At 43.4% G+C, this 23781-nt stretch overlaps 1 protein-coding gene across 1 annotated transcript in view; it reads right to left on the bottom strand.

Moving 5' to 3' along the window:
- The window catches only part of LOC118080056 (uncharacterized), a 57642-nt gene that overhangs the window by 30816 nt on the left and 3045 nt on the right, over nucleotides 1–23781 (bottom strand). Inside the window, exons 2-7 of the mRNA XM_060271339.1 lie at nucleotides 23563–23722; nucleotides 20581–20672; nucleotides 10940–11172; nucleotides 4636–4872; nucleotides 3152–3229; nucleotides 92–305 (exon numbers count right to left, since the gene is read on the bottom strand). Coding sequence (XP_060127322.1) covers nucleotides 92–305; nucleotides 3152–3229; nucleotides 4636–4872; nucleotides 10940–11172; nucleotides 20581–20672; nucleotides 23563–23722 — 1014 coding nt within the window. The remainder of the gene's footprint in view (nucleotides 1–91; nucleotides 306–3151; nucleotides 3230–4635; nucleotides 4873–10939; nucleotides 11173–20580; nucleotides 20673–23562; nucleotides 23723–23781) is intronic.

Here is a 23781-nt window from a genome sequence, read left to right as displayed (position 1 = left end):
CTCTAGCTGCACCCCTGGAGAGGCCAAGGATTGAACCTGGAACTTCAACATGAAAAGCAGGTGTTCTCCTATTGCTATCTGTGTTTCATACCTTTGAGCCTCAGCTCACATGCTACTGCCTCTGCTTTGGCAAGCACCAGATCCGCCACAGCTACTTTCGCCCCTGCTTCCCCCAGCGCATGGCAAAAGGCTCGGCCGATCCCCTGGCCTCCTCCGGTGACATAGGCGACTTTGCCGTCCAGCTGCAGGCGGTCGAGGATGCGGCGACCACGGTGGCCCCAAAACACGTCGTCTTTCACAACACCCTTTTGTAACCAAAACAGAGGAGTTCGCTGAGGCACGAAGGAAGCAAGCGTGACATGTAAAGATGAGCTGGCACACTCTCACTTTAAAGAGCTTGCGATCAGGAAGCTCGGCAAGCCTTTCGCCGTTAATGAGTGTATACATAGTGCCCCCATATGGATAAGAGGTGGATTTCTAGCATGGACATTTCCCCATGCTTAGAAAGAGTTGCATTTGCTGCTGCAAGCTTTAGGAAGGATTCAACCCCCAGTCCAACCCCCAGGAAGCGTAATCAGAATTATCTCAACAATTGCAATGGATAATCAACATTTAAATGAGGAGCAGGATTGTGCCCTTCTCCCAAACTTTATGCACTCACTCAAGCGGTTTTTTTTCCTTTTTCCTTTACAAGGTTGTTATTGTACTTCACCAGATCTTAACCTATTACAGTGATTGCAAGATTGGATTCCAAATATCATTGAATTTATGCATGGCAAGCCTGTGTTTATGTGCAACTTGTCCGTATGTTGCAAATTTGTATAAGTCTTCAATCCAATCATAGAAGGGAGCCCCATTTTTACTTTTCCAATGTGTCAGTATCAGTCATTTTGCCGTGGTAAGGGTACAGAGAGTTCTCTCATATTGTCCTTTTGTAAGGTTCCATGTGCTGGACATATAATTCAAAAGGATATTTTGCTCTGTAAATGTTAGGTTGTTCTGTACAGTTCTGTTGATAGTTTCCGTCAGTGCTTCCCCCCCCCCCCGGGGGGGTGTACGCAGGGGTACGCATACCCCTAAACATTTTGTGAATCTTTGTATTTTGTCCATTTACTGTATTTATTTTTCCCGACTTGAACTATAAAATGGTGATTTTCTTGAGTCTAAATGAGAGTATCCCTAAACATTAAATCCGTCCGGCCTACTGCCCCTAGTCCTACAGGACCCTCATAAAAGTGCATGGTCCAAACTAGTGCACCAAAAACTCCTTTCCTGCCGACTCCATCCACATCAGCTCCTTATGATGGGCCTTACCAATGCAAAAAGGCTAATTGGACAGCACCTCAAGGACCTTGAGCAACAGAACAATCTGGCCATCACAAAGAAATCCTGCCCTTGGTTTGCCTTCTTTCCCCCCTCCCAGCTGGAACCCCTGTCACACTATCTGTATAAATTAAGGTAAAGGTAAAAGGACCCCTGACCATTAGGTCCAGTCGTGACCGACTCTGGGGTTGCGCGCTAAATTAACCATCTCTAAATTCAGACGTGCTTTTACTTTAGCCAGATTGGGTGTGCTGCCCTCCGCCGTACCCGAGGGCAGATTTCAAAAGATTCCAATGGAAAAACGACTCTGCCCCTGTGGAATTGGCAACGCGGAAACAGTGGCTCACATCCTTCTGTCATGTCCCCTCTATAAAGACTTGCGGCTCAATCTCATTACACCACTACTCATAACTATCCCAGGCCGCCCAAATGAGGCCACATTGTTCTTTCTTCTATCAGATCAAAATGACCTGAGAACAACAGAAGTTGCCAGATTCATCGAGGGTGCAATGAGACTAAGGGCTATCTTTTAAACGATAATCATAGTCATATGACTGATCCTTTTATCCATGTTGTTTTTAATTGTATATTGCGTGTATTCTGTTGCTATGGCTGTCAGCTATGCAAATAAAGCTTATTGATTGATTGATGTTTTTTAAGAAAAAGAGCACTGGTTTCCATTACCTTCTGCCCAAAATCTTTCAATATATGCACTCACTCAAACTTGTGAATAGAGCACACACACAACTTGTATGCATCTATAGTAGGGGTTGACAACCTTTTTGACGCAGTGGGCACATTTGGAGTTTTGAGAAAGTGTCTTGAGTGCCAGTCCCAGAATCATAGAACTGTAGCGTTACAAGGGACCTCGAGATGCAGGACTCTCAACATACGATTGGCCTACCTGCCAAGTTGCTGTCAGAGAAATAAGGGACCGGGCCGGAAATAGCAGGCCGGAAGTAGCGCTGCCGCCATTTTGGAACTGGGCAGAGCATGCTCAGAAGTGACTTTTGATGCTGCTTTGCCCAGTTCCAACTGGGCAGAGCAGCATCAAAAGTCGCTTCTGAGCATGCTCCGCCCAGTTCCAAAATGGCCACCGCGCCAGAATAAACCGGGGGAAAACAAAAAAATCCGTTTTTTCAGCTAGGAACAGCTGGAAAAACGGGGATTTCCCGGGGAAAACGGGAGACTTGGCAGCTATGACGATTGGTTGGTTGGTTCCTCCCCCCCCCCAATCCAATTTGAAACTGCCCAGACCCGGCTTGGCTTTGCACATATGCTAGCAGTTTTCTAAGGGAGCATGGGCAGGAGCTGGCTACTGCAACCACACAGGTGTGCCCCCACAGCTACAACTTCACTACTGCCCTTCCCCAGTCCTATCTAGTTACAGCGATGCTGCTGTTAGGAGGCAGACTCCTTAGTGCTATCCCATCACATAATAATATGGCACAATCATGATTAGTGGCCACTGGGTACTCAGGACTGTGTGGCTCAGGATTGCTGGCTAGGAAGTCTGACTTTATTTCGTGTTTTGTGTCATTTGTTTATAAAAAAAAATTATATGCCACTATATCACAACACTATCAAAATTGTTTTAGGATTATAGACATATATAATAAAAAAACATATACCAATTAAAAATCAAAGGCCATCAACTGGGGGAGCAAAGTTCTGACTGGGAGGGATGCAAATGTGTGAGGCCAGCCTTAATAGCAAGTCAAGGATATGAGGGGAGAAACTGGCAAGACAGATGTTGTTGGGTTTTTTGTTTCTTTCTTTCAAGTTTGAAATGCACACAAATTCCTTTGAGAGAGAGGCAAATACATACTGCTAGGTTAGTCTCCTCATCGGCCCATATCCGACTCCTTTGGAGAAGAATCAAGCCACCTTCCACAGGGAGGACCACCTTGACAAATGAAAACACACTTCATGAAACACTTCAGATAAAACCTCATCCGTCCACTTTGAGCCCAGTCATGGCAACTATTGCAGAGAGGAGTGTCAAAAACATTCACAACGCCCCTTCCTCTCCCAGTAACAGGGGTCCTTCCCTCCCGCCGTGGTCTCAGGAAACACTTGTTACTTCATCAAACAACATTTAGATACAGCAACGCCAGTTTTGAAAGGGATCAGTGGAAGGTTTTCTTATATCTTGGTGGTGAAACTAGTGTGTTTGCTGCTGGTCTGAACTGGGTCTGTGGTCTTGGAATGCAAGACTTCACAGTTGCCTGGCTTCTGTCAGCTTGAAGAGGGAAATTAGAGGTGAGTGGGGGGAAGAAGGCAGTGTCAGCCTGGAGACCTAGGAGTAAGCAGGGCTCTCATAAAGCTGTGCTGAGTTTACCTGAAGTGCCTGGAGTCTAAGGCAGGCAGCCCTGCTGGGCAACAGCACACCTGTGTCTCCTCTTGACTTGAGACAAGAGAGCACCCTTCTTTCCCTATCTTCGCTCCTTCCTTCCCTATTTCACACCTGTGAACAGTGTGGAAAGATGCCCAGTGACAGCATGAGGGACATTCCCTCAATGATGAGCAAGGGAATCACTTGATTTCTTTGCCAGACTTACCCTTTCTCTCAAATTCTTCTTTTGCCCAGAAGCACCAGCATTAGACCCTGTCTGTGTCAGACTCAAGGAAAAACCCTGGGACCCACCAGAAATCCAATACAATTTCACAGGCCTATAACTATCTGATATGGAGGAAAGCCAGATTGACAGCTCCAGGTCCGTTCTTAACCTGAAGCCGTTCTTAACCTGAGGCACCACTTTAGCTAATGGGGCCTCCCACTGCCGCCGTGTCGCCGGCGCACGATTTCTGTTCTCATCCTGAGGTAAAGTTCTTAACCCGAGGTACTAAACTTCCAGGTTAGCGGAGGCTGTAACCCAAAGTGTTTGTAACCCAAGATGTCTGTAACCCGAGATACCACTGTAACAGCAAAAGAGAGCGGCAGGCATACTTTGAATAAGCATTAAAAGTACCAAACATACTTTTAAAACTAGAGCACATATACCAAATCAAAAGGCCCGGGCAAATAAATTTGTTTTTACCTGGCACCAAGGCACCAGGCAGAGCACTTCAGAGTCAGGGGTGGAGGGAGCGAGACAGAGAAGGCTCAGTCCTCAGTCACCACCCACCTCACCTTAATGTGATTATAATATATTCCTATTAGCAAGGGAAGCTTATATAAAGATAATCAGTACGTTTATGTCAAATGGAAGGGAGCAAGCAGAAGCGCCTAAACAAACATGGCGCTTCCACCCCGAAACATGCAAAAAGCTATTATAATATTGATGTCACCCTTAATTGTATCGCACGAACCTGCTCCATGCGAGGATCTGAATTAATTACTTGATTCAGTTTTTTGACACCTAATACATTTTCATCTGCCGTATTCTCCAGGTAGGCCTCTCCTTTCATGAGGGTGTTCTCTATGCAGAGCGTCCCATCCATCCTTAGCAAATGGTTCTCCATGACAAAGCGATAGTACTCTGCAGGGTTCCTTTGATCGGCATCAATAAAGACTATATCAAAATCTTTCCCCACGGCTGCTAACTCCTGGAATCAAAAATATTACAACCATGTCAAAGGAAGCATCATAGCTATGTGTTATTTGGCCCCGAGGCCAAAACAAGTCAGGTGTCCTTGCTTTTAAACAAGCAAACGTCTTGCCTGCTTGCTTTAAAATAAAAATCCAGCTGCCGGATAGTTCTGGTCAGGTCTAGACATGTACTTACAACTTTCACTTTGTGGATCAACATGACCCCAGCCAGCATTTCTAAGCTTCGCAAGCTTAATACACAGTGGGCTTCACCCTGCCCTGCACTGCTAGTTGACAATGGCTGGCAGTGGCTGGTGCAAAGACAAGAATGCCACTCAAGCTGGTTTTGCAGAGACACCTAGGGAAAAGAGACCTGCCATGCTTTGAGTATGCAAATTGGAATCTGGACTTCGCCCAGCAGCCCAATCAGACACTTTCAAACATGGCTCTCTGGTTTCCTTTAAAACGAACAGACAGAGGGTGAATTCTAAGGGAAGGCACTTCAAACCTTCTGGCACTGGCACATAATCCACTGGCACTCAAACCAATAACTTTTTCATACTAGCCACTGGCCATGACAAATCTGAATAAAAAATAAATACACATAAAGGGATGCCGTGCCGCAAATAATAGTCTCTATTTAGATCTCTGCATCTCCCTTACAGTTCAGTAATGCTATATTGTCCAGGGACTTCTTTCTGATCTTTTTGGCTGCCAGAGGAAAAAAGGGTCCAATGTACTGTATAGTGGGCAGTATATTAATAGGGCAAGATGCCCTCCACCTGCGGTTGCCCACACGTACAGAGTCTGTCTTCGTATGATGCTGGTACACCTTGGTGATTTCCAGTGATGCACCTTGTTCTTGACCTAAATGAGGTTTTAATTCTTCTACACTGTAGAATAAGTAGGATACAGCACAGGTAGCCAAGAAAGTGCACTACAGATGCTGTTGAGCTATAGGTCCAATCAGCTATGGCCAATACTCAGGGATGATGCGAGTTGCACCTCATTGGCTACCCCAGGGGCACCTAATATACCTGGGGGGAAGCACACGGCCCTTTTAAAAACACCATTGGAATATTTTACTGTATGTGGACATCTACTCTTGTTGCTTCTGGATGCTATTCTATTGAGTACAGTTTATATTCACTGGCAAAGCTAAATCTCGGGGGAAGCTAGAGAGGGAATGCAATTTCTAGTAATAACAGCTCACAACAGTGAATACTATCCACTTATCCCCACAATTTCCAGCTATTTTGGACTCCTTTCTGAATTAACCTTTCATATCAAAAGGAGCAATTCTGCACACTAGAGACTCCGACACAATTTCATGCATAATTTATTCACTCAGCTCAACATTAAACGTGGAGTCCTTGACTTTGTCAAGGTGGATTCTGTTGGCAGACTTCACAAGCAGCCAAACAGGGGGAAATGAGATCTGCGCTTCAACCTCTTCACCTAGCCTGTCGAAGAAACGAGAGGAGGGGATGACAAAGGAAGCAAAGTCCCTCGCGCACGTCCACAGCGGCGCTGCAATTACCAGCAGCTTTTGCAAATGCGTCCTTATTACTTCCCGGTATTATCTGGTTAAGGCTTTCAAACGGAGCGATCTGAAACTGCGCCTCCATGAAAATAATAATAAGCCTGGAGGGCGTGAGGGAAAAGTTCCAAACCCGCTAGATAAATAAATAACATGCTACAACGGTGCCTTACATGATGGGGACCCTGTAGCATGTCACCAGGACAATAATGTATGGTTTCTGCCATAATCAATGTGAGGGGTATCAAACACTCAAAACGTTGAGTGTTTTGTTGTTGTTGTTGTTGTCGTCGTCATGTTTATTCTCATTATCCTTTTATTATGAGGCAATTGTCTCCCTTTATGGACGAGGAATTAAGACACAAGGCAAAGGAAACGCAAGATTCCTGTGGCCGCCACAAGATATCAAGAGTGTGGCTATATCAGCAGCTCCTTTAACAAGGCCTGGGTATCTTAAAGAGAAAGGAGAGCATTCACGGAAGGCCGCCGCATATGTTCTGCTCGGCATCCAAGCAAGCAGACAGAGCCTGTGCAGCAGGAAGCTATGGGATAATTTTGCTTGGCAGCTGTTCAGAACAGCATCTGCAAAGGGATTGGGGAACGTGTGAGAGTAGGTCCGCCCTGTGTGCACAACCATCTGCTAATTCCCTGCCTTGTGTACCCTAATCCCTACTGGGGCACCTAAGCAGACTGTGGGCTGCCCTATCCTTCAGTCTATGATCTGCGGCATGAATTAGAGCTTGCCTCCTTTGACCTTCTGCAAAGCATCAACACAGGAAATCTTTGGCTTTAGCTTATTGGCGCATCCATGCGAGGCAGTGAAAAGCTCCACGTAGCCAAGTCTCATATAAGCTCAACAGGGGCTGGCCCGAAACATTTTGATGCCTAAGGCAGCAAAGGATAAGACAGTGCCCTCTCCTATTTCAGGTACAGAAACCAAACAGACTGGCAGCTGAATCTTGCTTTAGCGCTGGCAATGGGACAGAATCTTCCTAGCTCTCTTTGGGAATGACACATCTCTTCCCTCTGCACCATGCTATCTTTTATACACAACCAGTGTGGTGTAGTGGTTAGTGTCTCGGACTAGGACCTAGCAGACTATGGTTCAAATCCCCACTCAGACTTCAAGCACACTGGGTGACCTTGGGCCAGTCACTGCCTCTCAACCTAGCCTACCTCCCAGGGTTGTCAACCTGAAGACTGGTGGTTCGAGCCCACACAGTGATGCCTGTGGGTAGGATTCCTGCACTGCAGGAGGTTGGACTAGATGTCCCTCGGGGTCCCTTCCAACTCGTCAATTCTATGATTCTATGAATCCTTGGAGAAAAATGTGGGGGGTAGAAGTGAAATAAATAAATAAATAAATACTAGTGGCTTTCTTTGTCTGTTTGAAGACCATTTTCTTATTCCCCATTTAGTAAAGCTATCTTGCATAGGGTTGCCGTGTCCTCTTTTTCAGGGATAAAATTTGAGACAAATTGCATTTATTTGCTTTGAATGGCCACCATGGCGTCCTCTTTTTTTGCTCTTGTTTCTAGAGTCTAGAAACAAACATGGCCTTATCTTAGGCACCATAGCACTGTTTGGCCTATGCGCCCAACACTATATGCCTCTATTTGATCAATTAATATCTTGCCCTTCTCTTAAAGAAGCCCAGGGTAGCAAAAAATAATAATTATAAACATCTAAACATAATTCCTTGTACAGTATTAACTTCTTCTTTTTTAAAGCTATAAGCACCAAAACCCAAACAGCAAGACAACCGTGTGTTAATGATCCTAGAAAGAGATCTTGAACAAGCTGGCCAGAGCAGTCGCCTATGGACAGGCCCATACAAGAGCTTCCAGGTGCTTCTTATTTCTTTGGGCTGAGCAACAGAAGGAGAGAGAAGGCTCCTGCTCTTGGTTCCAGACCTAGTGTGGTCATGTGTCCTACACTATGGCAGGCAGTTCTCTTGAAGGAGTCTTCTATTTAAAGTGTTGCCTGGCCCAAGTCCGGTTTAAAGGTAAAGAATTCTAAGAAGCCTTTTGCAGTTGCCCCAAAACAGTTAGCACACCTCAGCAGGCTGAAGAGGCCACCTGCGTCACCTCTTCACAGTCTATCCAGAGTTGCCTCAGTTTTGCTTTAACGTCCTAGGCCTCATTTGCCTCTACGACCTGATGAATTCTTTTTCAGTCATTTGGCTTTGTCATCTTAAACAAGCCTCCCCTCCACACACACAAACTGGCAAGGAACAAATCTGGCAAGCAGGCAGAACACATAAGGCACCTCCATATGGCACTTATTTGAGAAGATGGCTCTACTCTCTCTCTCTCTCTCTCTCTCTCTCTCTCTCTCTCTCTCTCTCTCTCTCTCAGAGCAACTCCATCCCTCATTCAGTATTGTAATCTTCTTGGCCCATCTAACCAGTTCAGAGTGCTTACTGCAGCTCATCTTCAGTCTGAAGAAGCCTTTTTCTCCCTTGAATGGGCGCACCTTCAGGCACCAGAAAGCCTCTCTGCACTAGAGATGATGTGCTTGCTCCAATGTACAGAATAGTTAACTCTGTGTTTGCGGGAGCTTCAGTGCCTTAATGATCATGAATGAAAGCTAACCACAGACATGGGATAAACCAGAAAGGGGCAATAGGGGGACAGAAAATATTGTCTCTAATGCTACATCAATCCAATGCACAACTACTAACAAGGAGATCCTATGAGCATTCTGCTGAATTTCTATATGAAGAGGGTTGCCACCTAAAAGGATGTGGCTGGAGCCTCTTCCCCCTGCCCAACTGCATGAAAGGTGGTTCAGATTGCAGCAAGGTCCACTACCACAAGACCTTCAAAAGCTCAGATGTAATCTATGTCCAAGGTGGAACCAATCACAACAAGAGCTCAAAAGTGTGTGTGTGTGTGTGTGTGTGTGTGTGTGTGTGTGGGAGAGAGAGAGAGAGAGAGAGAGAGAGAGAGAGAGATATTCCTGAATGCAATGTGTTTGGTGGACAATGGCCACCACGGGTAAGACATGTGGTTAATTAATAGACAATATATGTATTCCTCTTTTGGCATTTCCTGGTCTCTCTCCCTCTCTCTCCCCCTGCCCCCCATCTCTGTTCCCTCATTCTGGATGTTCAGGGCTGAGAGAAAAGCAGCAGTGCTAAAAATGTGCTACAAAGAGTTTTGACTCTTTCCGACTTAACCCCACTTTGGAGGTATTGAAAACGTGCTGCCTTCTGGCCGCGTTTGACAATCTAGATCACTTAGCCTTTTGCAAGGGCCGTTTACACCACGCCATTGGAAAATCAACCTCAGCGCTCTCCTTTAAAGGTTCCATTTTCATGTCTTCGCTCCCATCCAGGTCCCTCCTTTAATCTTCACACTGCATGTACTCTTGCTTGCCTCTAGATATTTTTATTCACAGTCAGTTACACTGAATGAGCACTAGAGAGCAACAGCAATTCAATTAATTTCACACTCTTTGCAGGGAGCAAAAAGGATTTTTAAAACCTTGCGCCATTGCAGGTGATCTGTAACGTTCTTCCCCCTCCCCCTTAGTGTATCTGCCAACATCATTGTATTGAGGTGTACATATTTATTTCCTGTCAAGCCCACAGTGACAAAAAGAGTCTGAGAAGCTTGTGACCATTTAACTGAGAACCAAAGGCAAGGCAGCAGAAATAATGCAAAAGGAAGCTGCAGTGAGGAAGAGCATATGAGTCACCTGAAGCCCAGCTGGGTAGTGAGATGTTTGGCCTTTTTCAAGCTGTATGGTTGACTGGGAGGCCTGATCTCTAGCAAGCCCTCCAGAAGCCTAGTCCTGTGTTTTGTCATTATGCAAGTTGCTGCATAATTGAAAGAAACAACTCAATCTTGAGGTGTATCCCTAGCCCCAAGGAGAAGTTCATGCCTTCAACTGGCTTTGCTTACAAAGATAAGTACTGAGGGTTTTTTTGGGGGGGGGCAACAACTTTACATCCTCCCCCTGAACATGCTTCCCCACCTCCCATATTTCTATATACAGTAGTACTCAAGAGTTCAGATTTAAGGCAAGCAGCATGGGGAAATCTGATGATGGGGGGGGGGGAGCATATAGCGCCCTTTTCCTTTCGACTCTCAAACCTTCGTCCCTGTGTAGCACAGATAGGTGACCTTTACGACCACAAAATATGCATCTTTCTGATCCTAATTCCACTCCAGGTTAGTATGAAGGTCAAGGTCTAGAAGGCCGATTCCCTCTTTCCTTCCCTGCATTTTATGTAAATCACCTGGAGGCTCATGAGCAAGATGATTAATACATACATTTTCCCCCTCTCCCACCCAGATAAGACCCCCCAGTATTTTGCAGCAGTATTCTGCACCAGGCAACTTGTTAAATGCAAGGGTGGGGTAATCTTATGAGCCTAGTCTAATTTGTATGACCTTCGCTCATGGAGTCAACCTTAGGTGGGTCTAATGAAGCAGGAAGGGAATTTAGAATACAGGTGTATGCGAAGTTTTGCAATAATTAACAGTGTTTGTCACTTACCGAAGATTCAACAAACAGTTCTTAAAGCAAAACCGTACCTCCAAGGAGTCCATTATTGGTCCTATTTGTGCCCTCATTTTGTTGCCATGAGCTGAGAAATCAAAGGCCTCCTGGCTGGATTCTCCAAAATGGGGCTGTGTGGCACATATGGTTATGCTGCTATCTTCTGGCACCAGTTCAGCCATAGCCAAAATGGATGGGACTTTTAGCCTTCCTATTATCAAAATCATTTTGGCTCCCGTCATACGCACCAGCATCCTGTGAAGTTGCTCTGGGCAGAAAGGAAAACAGGATGCAAATACATCACATTTCTACCATTTTGACTTCACATACACAAGTACCACTGGCAATGTCCAAAGTATTTTGACTGATTGCCCAAGACTTATATTTATACAAACTGACTAGAAGCTGCCGGCGGGGGAGCTGTGATTCTTAGACTGGCAATTTCCATGAAAACAAAACACTCTTCTAGTCCTTGCGGTGGAGGTCTTGAGGAATATTGTGGGATGTGTGCTTAGTATGTGAAAAAGGCTTTGAAATGGTTCAGATCTGTAGGGCTTTCACAGATATTGCTTTGCGGTGAGCAACTTGTGACCTGTGTTGTAAATTTCTAAAAGTGGATTGTTTTGTTACCGTAACTTACATTTTGTCATTGTGCTTCCGTGGCTTATGGAGTCCCCTCTATAAGTTATAAATTATGGTTCCCAGGGATTTTTTTTTTTTGTGGGGGAGAAGCCATGTTTGTTAAACATGGTATTCCTGTCGATCTACAGCGCAGTTGGGGGCCAGAGCTTCACTCAAGACGTACTCAAATTGCAAGCGAACACACAGAATGATGACACAAGAAATTTTCAGAATTGGGACTATAACCACAAAGTGACAGCATCAACATGGAGCTTAAGGAAGTAAAAGGCAATCATTTAAAATGTTAAAGCCTTCTTGATAAATGCCAGCTAGCATTGTTCTAAAGCAGGGCCTGAACTGCTGAATATTTGAATATTAGCCCCTGTGAAAAAGGCTTCAAGATGTTTCACATATCATGTTCCTGGGACATGTTAAGTCGGTGCGAGGTTTGAGAATCACGAGATTACCTTGCATTTGCTCTTAAAGTCATTATCCCTAGACAGCAACATCATTTAAGAGATTTATCATCGCTGCTGCCCTTTGAACAATGTATTCCTGCTATACGTTTCCAGGGCACTTTGTTTCAATGATGTATTACTCAAAAGATGGCAACATCTGGGATGCACGAACCTGGCGATTTAGTGTAATAACTTTACAGAGGAGCAAAGGCACTGAGTGTTGAAATAATCTGAAATGGACCAGTATTCATCCCTGACAAATCATCCTCTATAAAAACACCAAGATTTTTGCAGGAATAAAAATTTGACTCCTCCTTCATTAATTTAATATCCTTACTGCCAGCAAAATAAGTAAAGATGGCTTGAGGGGGAAAGGCTGTTCACTCATATCAAATGCTTGGATTGTGTATTCTTCAGGAACAGAATAGGTTGCTACTGGTGTGATGGCAACAATGGGTTGGATCCAATGTTAATCCTACTCAGAGTAGACACATTAAAATTAGTGGACACGAGTAACTTAGGCCCATTAAAATATGTTGTATACAACCCTATATCTCCACATCTCTATCTCCCATTTGCATGATTTTGAATTTATACATGGAAGCTTGTTGAAGCTTGTCTTCAGCCTGTGGGTGTGCACACCTATTATGTGTTATCTCTTTGTGGGGTACCAAAAAGTTAGAGTACCTATGGACTGTAATAGGATTGCAAGCCTTCCTCTGAGACTGCATACTTATAATTTTCAGAGTGTTGATGCAAATCATGGAAATATCTGGGGGAAAGTACCCATTTTCTAAAATTGAAGTATGAATGCTACTGCATAGAATGTGCAACCATTACAGGTTGCAGGATCAGTGGCAGAGCTACCTGCTCCGGCACTGGGAGTGGCGTACATTCGGGGGTGTGGCTGGTGCACGTCCCAGGGGGCATGGTGCGCCGCTTGCAAGGGGCATGGCGCGTGTCAGGCGGGTGCGCAACAAGCGGCGCACGTCCCGGAGCGTGAGCAGCGAGCATCCTGGGGGTGCGTGGCAGGCACCAAGCATCATGGGGCGGGGGCGGCCATGATGTCACTCCCCCAGGATGGCACCCGGGGCAGACCACTCCCCCTACCCCCACCTTTGTCTGCCAGTGTGTATGATTGCCTCCTTTTGTGGCAAGGATAGGATGGGAGGAGAAAGAGAACTCTGGGCTCAATTGTACAAAAACTGGTTTCTGCTGTGTATGGTCCATACAACTGACCGCCTTCAAAACTGCTGTTTAGATGTTGCCATAAGCAGTACCCAGAATGGTCAGTTGGCAAGGGTGCTTTTCACCAGCTTGTTAGTTCACCATTTTTACCCTTTTTTTAATACAAAGAAGTTAGTACAGTCATACCTCAGTATAAGTACGCTTTCGGTTTGAGTACTTTCAGTTTAAGTACTCCGCACACCCGCCTGGAACGGATTAATCCACTTTCCATTACTTTCAATGGGAAAGTTTGCTTCAGGTTAAGTACAGACTTCTGGAACCAATTGTGTACTTAAACCGAGGTACCACTGTACAAGTAAGTCATGATTTGGTGGCATCCACTAGACAATGATAACACACTTTTGGCAGGGTGTGGTGTTTTTTTTTTACTATTAGTAAATTTATTTAAGATTTGACAATAACAATAAATCAACAATAATACATCAATTCACTATTTGCTACCGGTGACCATCTTTAACAATAGTTAACAAACTACAAAACATCGCTTCGAGTTAGTCAAAGTTAGTCATATTTAACTTTATCTATCTCTTTCTTAGCAGAAAAAGGTGACTAAAAGGAAAAAGTGAGAAGAGAAGAAAAGTAAGAAAGGAAGAAAAAAAATAAAGAAGTTAATAAAGAAAAGAATTTTTAAAATAAAATAAATACATTTAACTTCCGATATCCAAAACAGAAAGTACAGAAAGAATTGGAAATCTTTAAAGAATACCTGGAAAACTATTGTAATAATAAACATCTCCTGGCAGAACTAGAATGATTCTTGTAAAATAAGAAACATAATGTTTTTGTTATCTGATAAAAACAAAGAAAGCAATACAGTAATTTGGAACTGTGTGTGAAAGAACAATAGAAACAATAATACAATGAGTCCAGTCGGAAGGCAGGGTGTGGCTTTCAATGAATTTTCAGAACTACAACTGTTCCAGAATGCAGCCGCCAGGTGGGTAACTGTGCAAACGAAATGTTTCTTTTAAATACACTGGCTTCTAGTTTGGTTTCTGGACCCAATTCAAAGTACTAGTTTTAACAAAAAGTTTCAGACTAAAACTCCCATCACCCCCAGCCATCATGGATGGATGGGAATTATAGTCCCGAACATCTAGAGGGCACCAGGTTGGAGAAGGTTGTCATAAATGGTCTAGGTAAAATAAAAAAATTCCTTCAGTAGCACCTTAAAGACCAACTAAGTTTTTATTTTGGTATGAGCTTTCGTGTGCATGCACACTTCTTCAGATACAGTGAAATGGAAGTTTCCAGGCACTTATGTAGAGAAGGGGTGGGGAGGGGTGGGGATGGGGAGGGGGGATCACTCAGAAGGGTGGTGGAAATGGGTGATTGACTGACTGATAGCTGTTGATGACCGCAAACGACTGCAAATGGTTTTGCATGAAAAAGCAAGGGTTGAGATGGCTGAAGATCGCTTATCATGTATAATGAGATAAGAACCCGATATCTCTGTTCAAACCAGGTCCCTCCATGGTTTTGAGCTTGGTGATAAGTTGCAATTCAGCAACTTCTCTTTCCAGTCTATTTCTGAAATTCTTTTGTAGTAAGACAGCTACTTTGAGATCTTGTATAGAATGTCCTGGGAGATTGAAGTGTTCTCCTACTGGTTTTTCTGTCTTCTGGTTCCTGATGTCAGATTTATGTCCATTTATCCTTTGGCGTAGGGTTTGGCCTGTTTGTCCAATATAGAGAGCTGAAGGGCACTGTTGGCATTTGATGGCATACACAATGTTAGAGGATGAGCAATTAAATAGTCCTGAGATGGTATGTTGGATGTTGTTGGGGCCAGTAATGGTGTTGTCTGGGTGTATGTGGCAGCAAAGTTGGCATCTGGGTTTATTGCAGGCTCTGGTACCAGTGTCCATGTTAAGTCTGGTGGTTGTATTATTGTGGGTGAGGAGTTGTTTAAGATTGGGTGGCTGTCTGTAGGCAATGAAAGGTCTTCCTCCCAGAGCTTGAGAAAGGGAGCGGTCATTGTCCAGGAGAGGCTGTAGATCTCTGATGATGCGTTGTACTGTTTTAGCTTGGGAGCTGTATGTGATGACTAGTGGTGTTCTGTTATTTTCTTTTTTGGGTCTGTCTTGCAGCAGGTTCTCTCTAGGTATCTGTCTGGCTCTGTTGATCTGTTGTTTAACTTCATCAGGTGGATATTTTAGTTCTAAAAAGGTTTGCTGTAGATCTCTTAGGTGAGATTCTCTGTCTGTAGAGTTGGAACAGATGCGGTTGTAACGTAAGGCCTGGCTGTATACGATGGATTGTTTGGTATGTTTGGGATGGTAGCTAGAAGCATGTAGATATGTTTGTCGGTCAGTTGGTTTTCTGTATAAGGTGGTGTCTATACGTCCATCCTGTATTTTTATAGTAGTGTCCAAAAAATGTATTTCTTGCATAGATTGGTTCATTGTTAGGTTGATGGTGGGGTGAAAGTCATTGAATGTCTGGTGGAAGGTTTCCAGGGTCTGTTGTCCATGTGTCCAGATAATAAAAATATCGTCAATGTATCGCAGGTACAGGAGAGGTTTGAGTGGGTAGGAGTTAAGGAAACGTTGTTCTAAATCTGCCATGAAGATGTTGGCATACTGTGGGGCCATGCGGGTGCCCATGGCTGTGCCGCTGATCTGGAGGAACAGGTCATCACCAAATTTGAAGTGGTTGTGGGTAAGGACAAAGTGGCAGAGTTTGGTAGCAAAGTCCGCTGTGGTTTTATCTGAAATGGTGTTCCTTATGGCTTGTAAACCATCATTGTGTGGGATGTTGGTATATAGAGATTCCACATCCATAGTGGCTAGTATAGTATTGTTAGGAAGATTGTTCAAATATTGTATTTTCCTCAGAAAATCTGTGGTGTCACGTACGTAGCTGGGAGCACTGATAGCATATGGTTTCAGAACAGAGTCCATATAGCCGGAAACACCCACTGTAATGGTGCCAATACCTGAGATGATGGGGCGTCCTGGGTTTCCTGGTTTGTGTATTTTGGGTAGAAGATAGAAAGTTCCTGGCCGAGGTTCCGCTGGTGTGTTTGTGAGGATCTGTTCTTGGATGTGTAGGGGTAGCTCCTTAATAATCTTGTTCAGTTCTTTTTTGTATGCTTGTGTGGGGTCTGAGTCCAATTTCATGTAAAAGGCAGTATTGGAAAGTTGTCTGTGGGCCTCTTGGATGTAATCAGTTTTGTTCATGATGACGACAGCTCCACCCTTGTCTGCCTCTTTAATTATAATGTCTGGGTTGTTCCTGAGATTTTCTATGGCTCTCCTTTCAGCATGGTTTAGATTTTGTTGTAAGCGATGGTGTTTTCTGGTCACATCCGTTTGGATTCTGTGGCGGAAGCATTCGATGTACAGATCTAGTGTGGTATTGCGTCCATCAGGAGGGGTCCATGTGGAGTCCCTTTTTGTGTAACTTCTTTTCGGTGGTAGTTGGTGGTCAATGTTCTGTTCATTGATGCGTTTGGAGGGTGATGGTTGTTCCCCAGTAAGTTGAGAGGTGTTGTGTTGTGGGGATGTAGTTTGTTCTACTTTGTCTTGTTCTTGTGTGTGATGAAAATACTCCTTCAGGCGTAAACGGCGGAAAAATGCTTCCAGGTCCCCGCAGAACTGAATCATGTGTTGGGATTTGGCAGGGCAGAATGATAGTCCCCGTGAAAGGACGGATTCCTCAGCTGGGCTGAGTGTTTGCTGTGAAAGATTGACAATGTTGTTGATCTTGTTTTGATTGGTGGCCTGTAGGTTGGAAAGGTTGCAGAGTTTTTTATTTTTCTGGTTCTTCAGTAACTCCAGTTGAGAGTGGTAAATGGTTTGTTTTTCCTTGTGGAACTTCTGCCAGGCCGGGTGATTCCTGATGGAGTTCTCCAGTGCAGAGAGTTCCTCCTTTATTAACTTCTGTTAATAAAGGAGGAACTCTCTGCACTGGAGAACTCCATCAGGAATCACCCGGCCTGGCAGAAGTTCCACAAGGAAAAACAAACCATTTACCACTCTCAACTGGAGTTACTGAAGAACCAGAAAAATAAAAAACTCTGCAACCTTTCCAACCTACAGGCCACCAATCAAAACAAGATCAACAACATTGTCAATCTTTCACAGCAAACACTCAGCCCAGCTGAGGAATCCGTCCTTTCACGGGGACTATCATTCTGCCCTGCCAAATCCCAACACATGATTCAGTTCTGCGGGGACCTGGAAGCATTTTTCCGCCGTTTACGCCTGAAGGAGTATTTTCATCACACACAAGAACAAGACAAAGTAGAACAAACTACATCCCCACAACACAACACCTCTCAACTTACTGGGGAACAACCATCACCCTCCAAACGCATCAATGAACAGAACATTGACCACCAACTACCACCGAAAAGAAGTTACACAAAAAGGGACTCCACATGGACCCCTCCTGATGGACGCAATACCACACTAGATCTGTACATCGAATGCTTCCGCCACAGAATCCAAACGGATGTGACCAGAAAACACCATCGCTTACAACAAAATCTAAACCATGCTGAAAGGAGAGCCATAGAAAATCTCAGGAACAACCCAGACATTATAATTAAAGAGGCAGACAAGGGTGGAGCTGTCGTCATCATGAACAAAACTGATTACATCCAAGAGGCCCACAGACAACTTTCCAATACTGCCTTTTACATGAAATTGGACTCAGACCCCACACAAGCATACAAAAAAGAACTGAACAAGATTATTAAGGAGCTACCCCTACACATCCAAGAACAGATCCTCACAAACACACCAGCGGAACCTCGGCCAGGAACTTTCTATCTTCTACCCAAAATACACAAACCAGGAAACCCAGGACGCCCCATCATCTCAGGTATTGGCACCATTACAGTGGGTGTTTCCGGCTATATGGACTCTGTTCTGAAACCATATGCTATCAGTGCTCCCAGCTACGTACGTGACACCACAGATTTTCTGAGGAAAATACAATATTTGAACAATCTTCCTAACAATACTATACTAGCCACTATGGATGTGGAATCTCTATATACCAACATCCCACACAATGATGGTTTACAAGCCATAAGGAACACCATTTCAGATAAAACCACAGCGGACTTTGCTACCAAACTCTGCCACTTTGTCCTTACCCACAACCACTTCAAATTTGGTGATGACCTGTTCCTCCAGATCAGCGGCACAGCCATGGGCACCCGCATGGCCCCACAGTATGCCAACATCTTCATGGCAGATTTAGAACAACGTTTCCTTAACTCCTACCCACTCAAACCTCTCCTGTACCTGCGATACATTGACGATATTTTTATTATCTGGACACATGGACAACAGACCCTGGAAACCTTCCACCAGACATTCAATGACTTTCACCCCACCATCAACCTAACAATGAACCAATCTATGCAAGAAATACATTTTTGGACACTACTATAAAAATACAGGATGGACGTATAGACACCACCTTATACAGAAAACCAACTGACCGACAAACATATCTACATGCTTCTAGCTACCATCCCAAACATACCAAACAATCCATCGTATACAGCCAGGCCTTACGTTACAACCGCATCTGTTCCAACTCTACAGACAGAGAATCTCACCTAAGAGATCTACAGCAAACCTTTTTAGAACTAAAATATCCACCTGATGAAGTTAAACAACAGATCAACAGAGCCAGACAGATACCTAGAGAGAACCTGCTGCAAGACAGACCCAAAAAAGAAAATAACAGAACACCACTAGTCATCACATACAGCTCCCAAGCTAAAACAGTACAACGCATCATCAGAGATCTACAGCCTCTCCTGGACAATGACCGCTCCCTTTCTCAAGCTCTGGGAGGAAGACCTTTCATTGCCTACAGACAGCCACCCAATCTTAAACAACTCCTCACCCACAATAATACAACCACCAGACTTAACATGGACACTGGTACCAGAGCCTGCAATAAACCCAGATGCCAACTTTGCTGCCACATACACCCAGACAACACCATTACTGGCCCCAACAACATCCAACATACCATCTCAGGACTATTTAATTGCTCATCCTCTAACATTGTGTATGCCATCAAATGCCAACAGTGCCCTTCAGCTCTCTATATTGGACAAACAGGCCAAACCCTACGCCAAAGGATAAATGGACATAAATCTGACATCAGGAACCAGAAGACAGAAAAACCAGTAGGAGAACACTTCAATCTCCCAGGACATTCTATACAAGATCTCAAAGTAGCTGTCTTACTACAAAAGAATTTCAGAAATAGACTGGAAAGAGAAGTTGCTGAATTGCAACTTATCACCAAGCTCAAAACCATGGAGGGACCTGGTTTGAACAGAGATATCGGGTTCTTATCTCATTATACATGATAAGCGATCTTCAGCCATCTCAACCCTTGCTTTTTCATGCAAAACCATTTGCAGTCGTTTGCGGTCATCAACAGCTATCAGTCAGTCAATCACCCATTTCCACCACCCTTCTGAGTGATCCCCCCTCCCCATCCCCACCCCTCCCCACCCCTTCTCTACATAAGTGCCTGGAAACTTCCATTTCACTGTATCTGAAGAAGTGTGCATGCACACGAAAGCTCATACCAAAATAAAAACTTAGTTGGTCTTTAAGGTGCTACTGAAGGAATTTTTTTATTTTACTTCGATCCAGACCAACACGGCTACCTACCTGTAACCATAAATGGTCTAGGTCTGGGATACACTAAGGACCATTTTCTTCCAAGTGGACCTTCCCACACATTGAGATCTTCCCTGAATTCCCTGCTCCATTTATCCCACTTTTTATGAAGAGGATAGGGCTTTCTTTATTATGCTTTATTGATTCTGCTGCGCGTGCTTGATGTTGGTGCTGTGTTTATTTGTTTTAGTTTTTATTGTGTATTATAATGTGAAATGTTTTTTTCAATATTAGCCAGCTAACTTATAGATCCAGAAAATGGAAAGGCAGGATTTCAGTATTTTAATGAATGAATGAATGAATCAGTCAGTCAGTCAGCCAGTCAACAACATTCACAACATTCACTAGATGTCTGCAACATTACACAGTAAATAGTTGTTGCAGCCTATACACTACATGGTATTGTAATAAATGTGAACTACACTGGCATAAAGCTAGTCTACTCTTGGGTATAAATAATTAGTGCAAAATTATAAAACGTGGTCACATCTCTATGCTTGCAGGTATGCATCTCATGGTTCCTTGGTTCTACCCAGAATTTGGAACTCCAAATATGCTTTGTGAGTAAATATATAGGATTAGATGAAGCCTTTGTTCAAGTTCACCAGATTTTACCTTTTTGCAAAGCCTAAACTCCATTATCAATGTGCAAAACTTAGTTATTTCATAATGCAAAGGACTCACCTTCTGCATAGCTTGAGAGCTGCTCTTCATTAGTCTCGACCTTCATTTCACTGAATTGGACATTCAAAAGGCAATCCTTGGATGACGTTGTCCTAATAAATGGAAAAAGAAGAACAGGACCAACTCATTGGAAACTCCTTTCTAAGAAATCCTTAGGCTATGACCCTAGGCTTAAAATAAAATAAAATTGCTACCTCAAAATGTGTTGATGATCACAAGCTTAGCTTGCTTTAGATAAATTTGTGAAGGACAGATCTCTTCATGGGTACTTCTGATTTTCAGGGGCCAGGAGCAACTAATAGAACAGGTGTGTATGCAACAACTGCAGCAAGAATGTCATTAGCCCAACGATGGAAGCAACAAGAGACACCAATGAAAGAGGAGTGACAGATGAAACTAATGGATTATGCCGAGTTGGAGAAACTAATGGAAAATTCGGAACCATCAAGACCAGACTTTCCTGAAAGACTGGAATAAATTAACAGAATACTTGAAAGACAACCGCAAACAACTAACTTAGCTAGTAGGGTTGCAAGAAGTTTTGTAAGGCAGACTTTATCAGTTATTGCAAAGTATAATTTAAGAATTGTTGATTTAAGATTAGGATTTAATAGTCATAATTATAATCCCAAAATGCAGTATTAGATAATAAGTGGGGAAACCATTAGTCAAGGAGGAGGGAAGTCTCAGGCTGTTGTAACCAAATGCTTTCTATATTATATATATGTTGAATGTTATGTTAAAATATTTGCAAAACTAATAAAAATTATTATAAAAAAACTAATAGAATAGGTGTGGGGAACCTTTGGGTCTCCAGATGTTGCTGAACATCCATCATCCCTGGCCATTGGCTATGCTTGCAAGGGCTGGTGGGAGTTGTAGTTCAGCAATATCTGGAGGGCCAAAGACTCCCCACTCCTGTAACAGAAGATGGCCATGATCTTCAAGTCCTACTTATAATCTTCTCAGAGCCACCCAGTTTGCTATTGTTAAGCAATACTACGTTGTTGCATGAAACTCCGGCATGATCCAGCAAGGCACTTCTCATATGACTATGGCCACCCATGTACTGTACATTGTCCAGGCACAATAGACATCAGAATGATGAACCCCTCAAAGAAAATGTAAGCTCTAGATCAGTGGTTTGTACATTTCTGTGGGATCATCTTGCTGAAGGAGAGCATTGCAGAACCATCTTGTGTAGTTGGTTGTTTTTGGCCACCTAAATGGCAGTGCTTGACCATTTTACATGCATTTATTCCACACTGAGCTAGTGTGATGTCATGGGTTAGAGTGTCAGCCTGCATCTCTGACTAACCTACCTCACAGGGTTGTTGTGGGGAATAAATGAGGGGAAGAACCATGTACACCACCTTGAGGTCGTCGGAGAAAAAGGCTGGGCATAAATGCAATCAATCAATCAATCAATCAATGTAGATAATTAGTATCACTCCATGCAGCTATTTTTTTAAGGGGTCACAACATCAGCTGCAATGTTCGAATAGCCAAGCATTCTTCCTCCTTTCAAAGAAATGAGGTCTGTCTCAGTGGAAGAAAGCAGAACCTCAGAAGGCTTAGGTATGAATACCTCCAGGCCAGCATTTGAAATAGACATCATCTGTTCCTGCTCCGCTCCACACACAGTCTTCCATAATATAAGAAAAAATTCATAGCCCATAACAGATATGCTCAGCTACTCCAAGACTGGAAGAGTAAGACATTTCGGGTAACCTCTTTGCTGCCCCTCGCCAGTGCTTGAACAACTTTAATAAGATAATGTATAGCTATTATCACCAGCAAGCGTTAGTCAGACAACTACCGACTATTATTTCAGCAACAGAACTAACACTCAGTTTCCCCATAACCTACAGACTGGAACAGTTTACACATTGGTAGCTCCCAAGAAATGAACAAACTTTTTTTTCTCTTCCCCCCATAGCAGAATATATGCTGATAAATGGGAACTATTTAGCAACCCAGGTATTATTGTTATAGCTGAGAAAGGAATAATGACAATCCCAGTCAGGCTGCTGAATTAATGATACCTAAAATTAGCTTAATTAATTAGTTTAGTTACTAAAGCAATTTAGTTAGCAGATTAATTAATGCTCACAGGGTAAGTTATTTGAAGACCCAAGCTCTGGTGCATCTAAAAGCACAATCTTAGAAGTGTCTAAGCGTTTAATGGAGTTTTATTCCCAAGATAAGGCTGAAATCCTAACCCCACGTATCTGGGAGTAAGCCCGATTCAATAGTATACCTGGTTACAATTGCAACCTGTATAATATTGTAGCCTAAAATAATTGAATAACTGGAGTGGGCCCACATCTACTGCATATTTGTTTTACATACTTTTTCAGAGACTGAAATAAAAGCCATGCTTCACCCATTAAAATTTCTGATCTCCATATTTTCCTGATCTCCATTGCTTGGCTTGAGAGGCACATGAGTAACAATTTTACTTGCATGCCTCATTATTTACGTAGTTTGTCATTGTGAGCTCCCCTAAATAAATTTTGCTTGCACTGAGGAATATAACTCCCTTCTCAATGCTGCAATTTGGCATGGAAGGGAAGCTGTAATATCCCAAAATTGTTTCTTTTGTTCCTTCACACACAAACAGGCATGCACACAAACACACCAGCCTTTTTACTAGGGGTAGATCAGGAGTGTCCCTCTCACCAAACTCTGATTCTTCTCTCATTGCAAAACAATCCCAACAGAGACTATCAAGAAAACATTTTCTAACAATTAGATGCCATGAAGAGAAATCACCTAACATTCATGGGCCATTAAGAAATATTAATGGGGTGAGTTTTTTTTCAGATTTCCATCAAAACGTTTGTGATAGTCCCACTCACGGCAGTAAGAGAGCGAATGCATAACAATAGATTGAACTATACAGTACATTCACAATGTAGAGAAGGTAGCACTAGATAATTAGACTCGCCTTCTGTCACAGCCAGATGATAAATGTGTTACCTGTTAGAACATGCCTCTGTTGTCAAGCAAAGGTCCAATTCTCCTGCTGCATCAAGAGCTTTCTGCAAGTAACATCCTAGCTCTTCAGGAATTCCAGGGTGACCATGTGCTATCTCTCTCGCTTTCTTGAGGTTCTCAACTACAGCCCCAACGGATAATTCTAAAACAAAAGACCGAAGGCAAGAGGTTTTAAAATGAAAATCTGTGAGACATCTCCAT

This window comes from Zootoca vivipara, chromosome 2 (assembly GCF_963506605.1).
Source record: "Zootoca vivipara chromosome 2, rZooViv1.1, whole genome shotgun sequence".
In the NCBI taxonomy this organism is placed as follows: Eukaryota; Metazoa; Chordata; class Lepidosauria; order Squamata; family Lacertidae; genus Zootoca; species Zootoca vivipara.
This window is presented reverse-complemented; position numbering and strand designations above follow the sequence as displayed.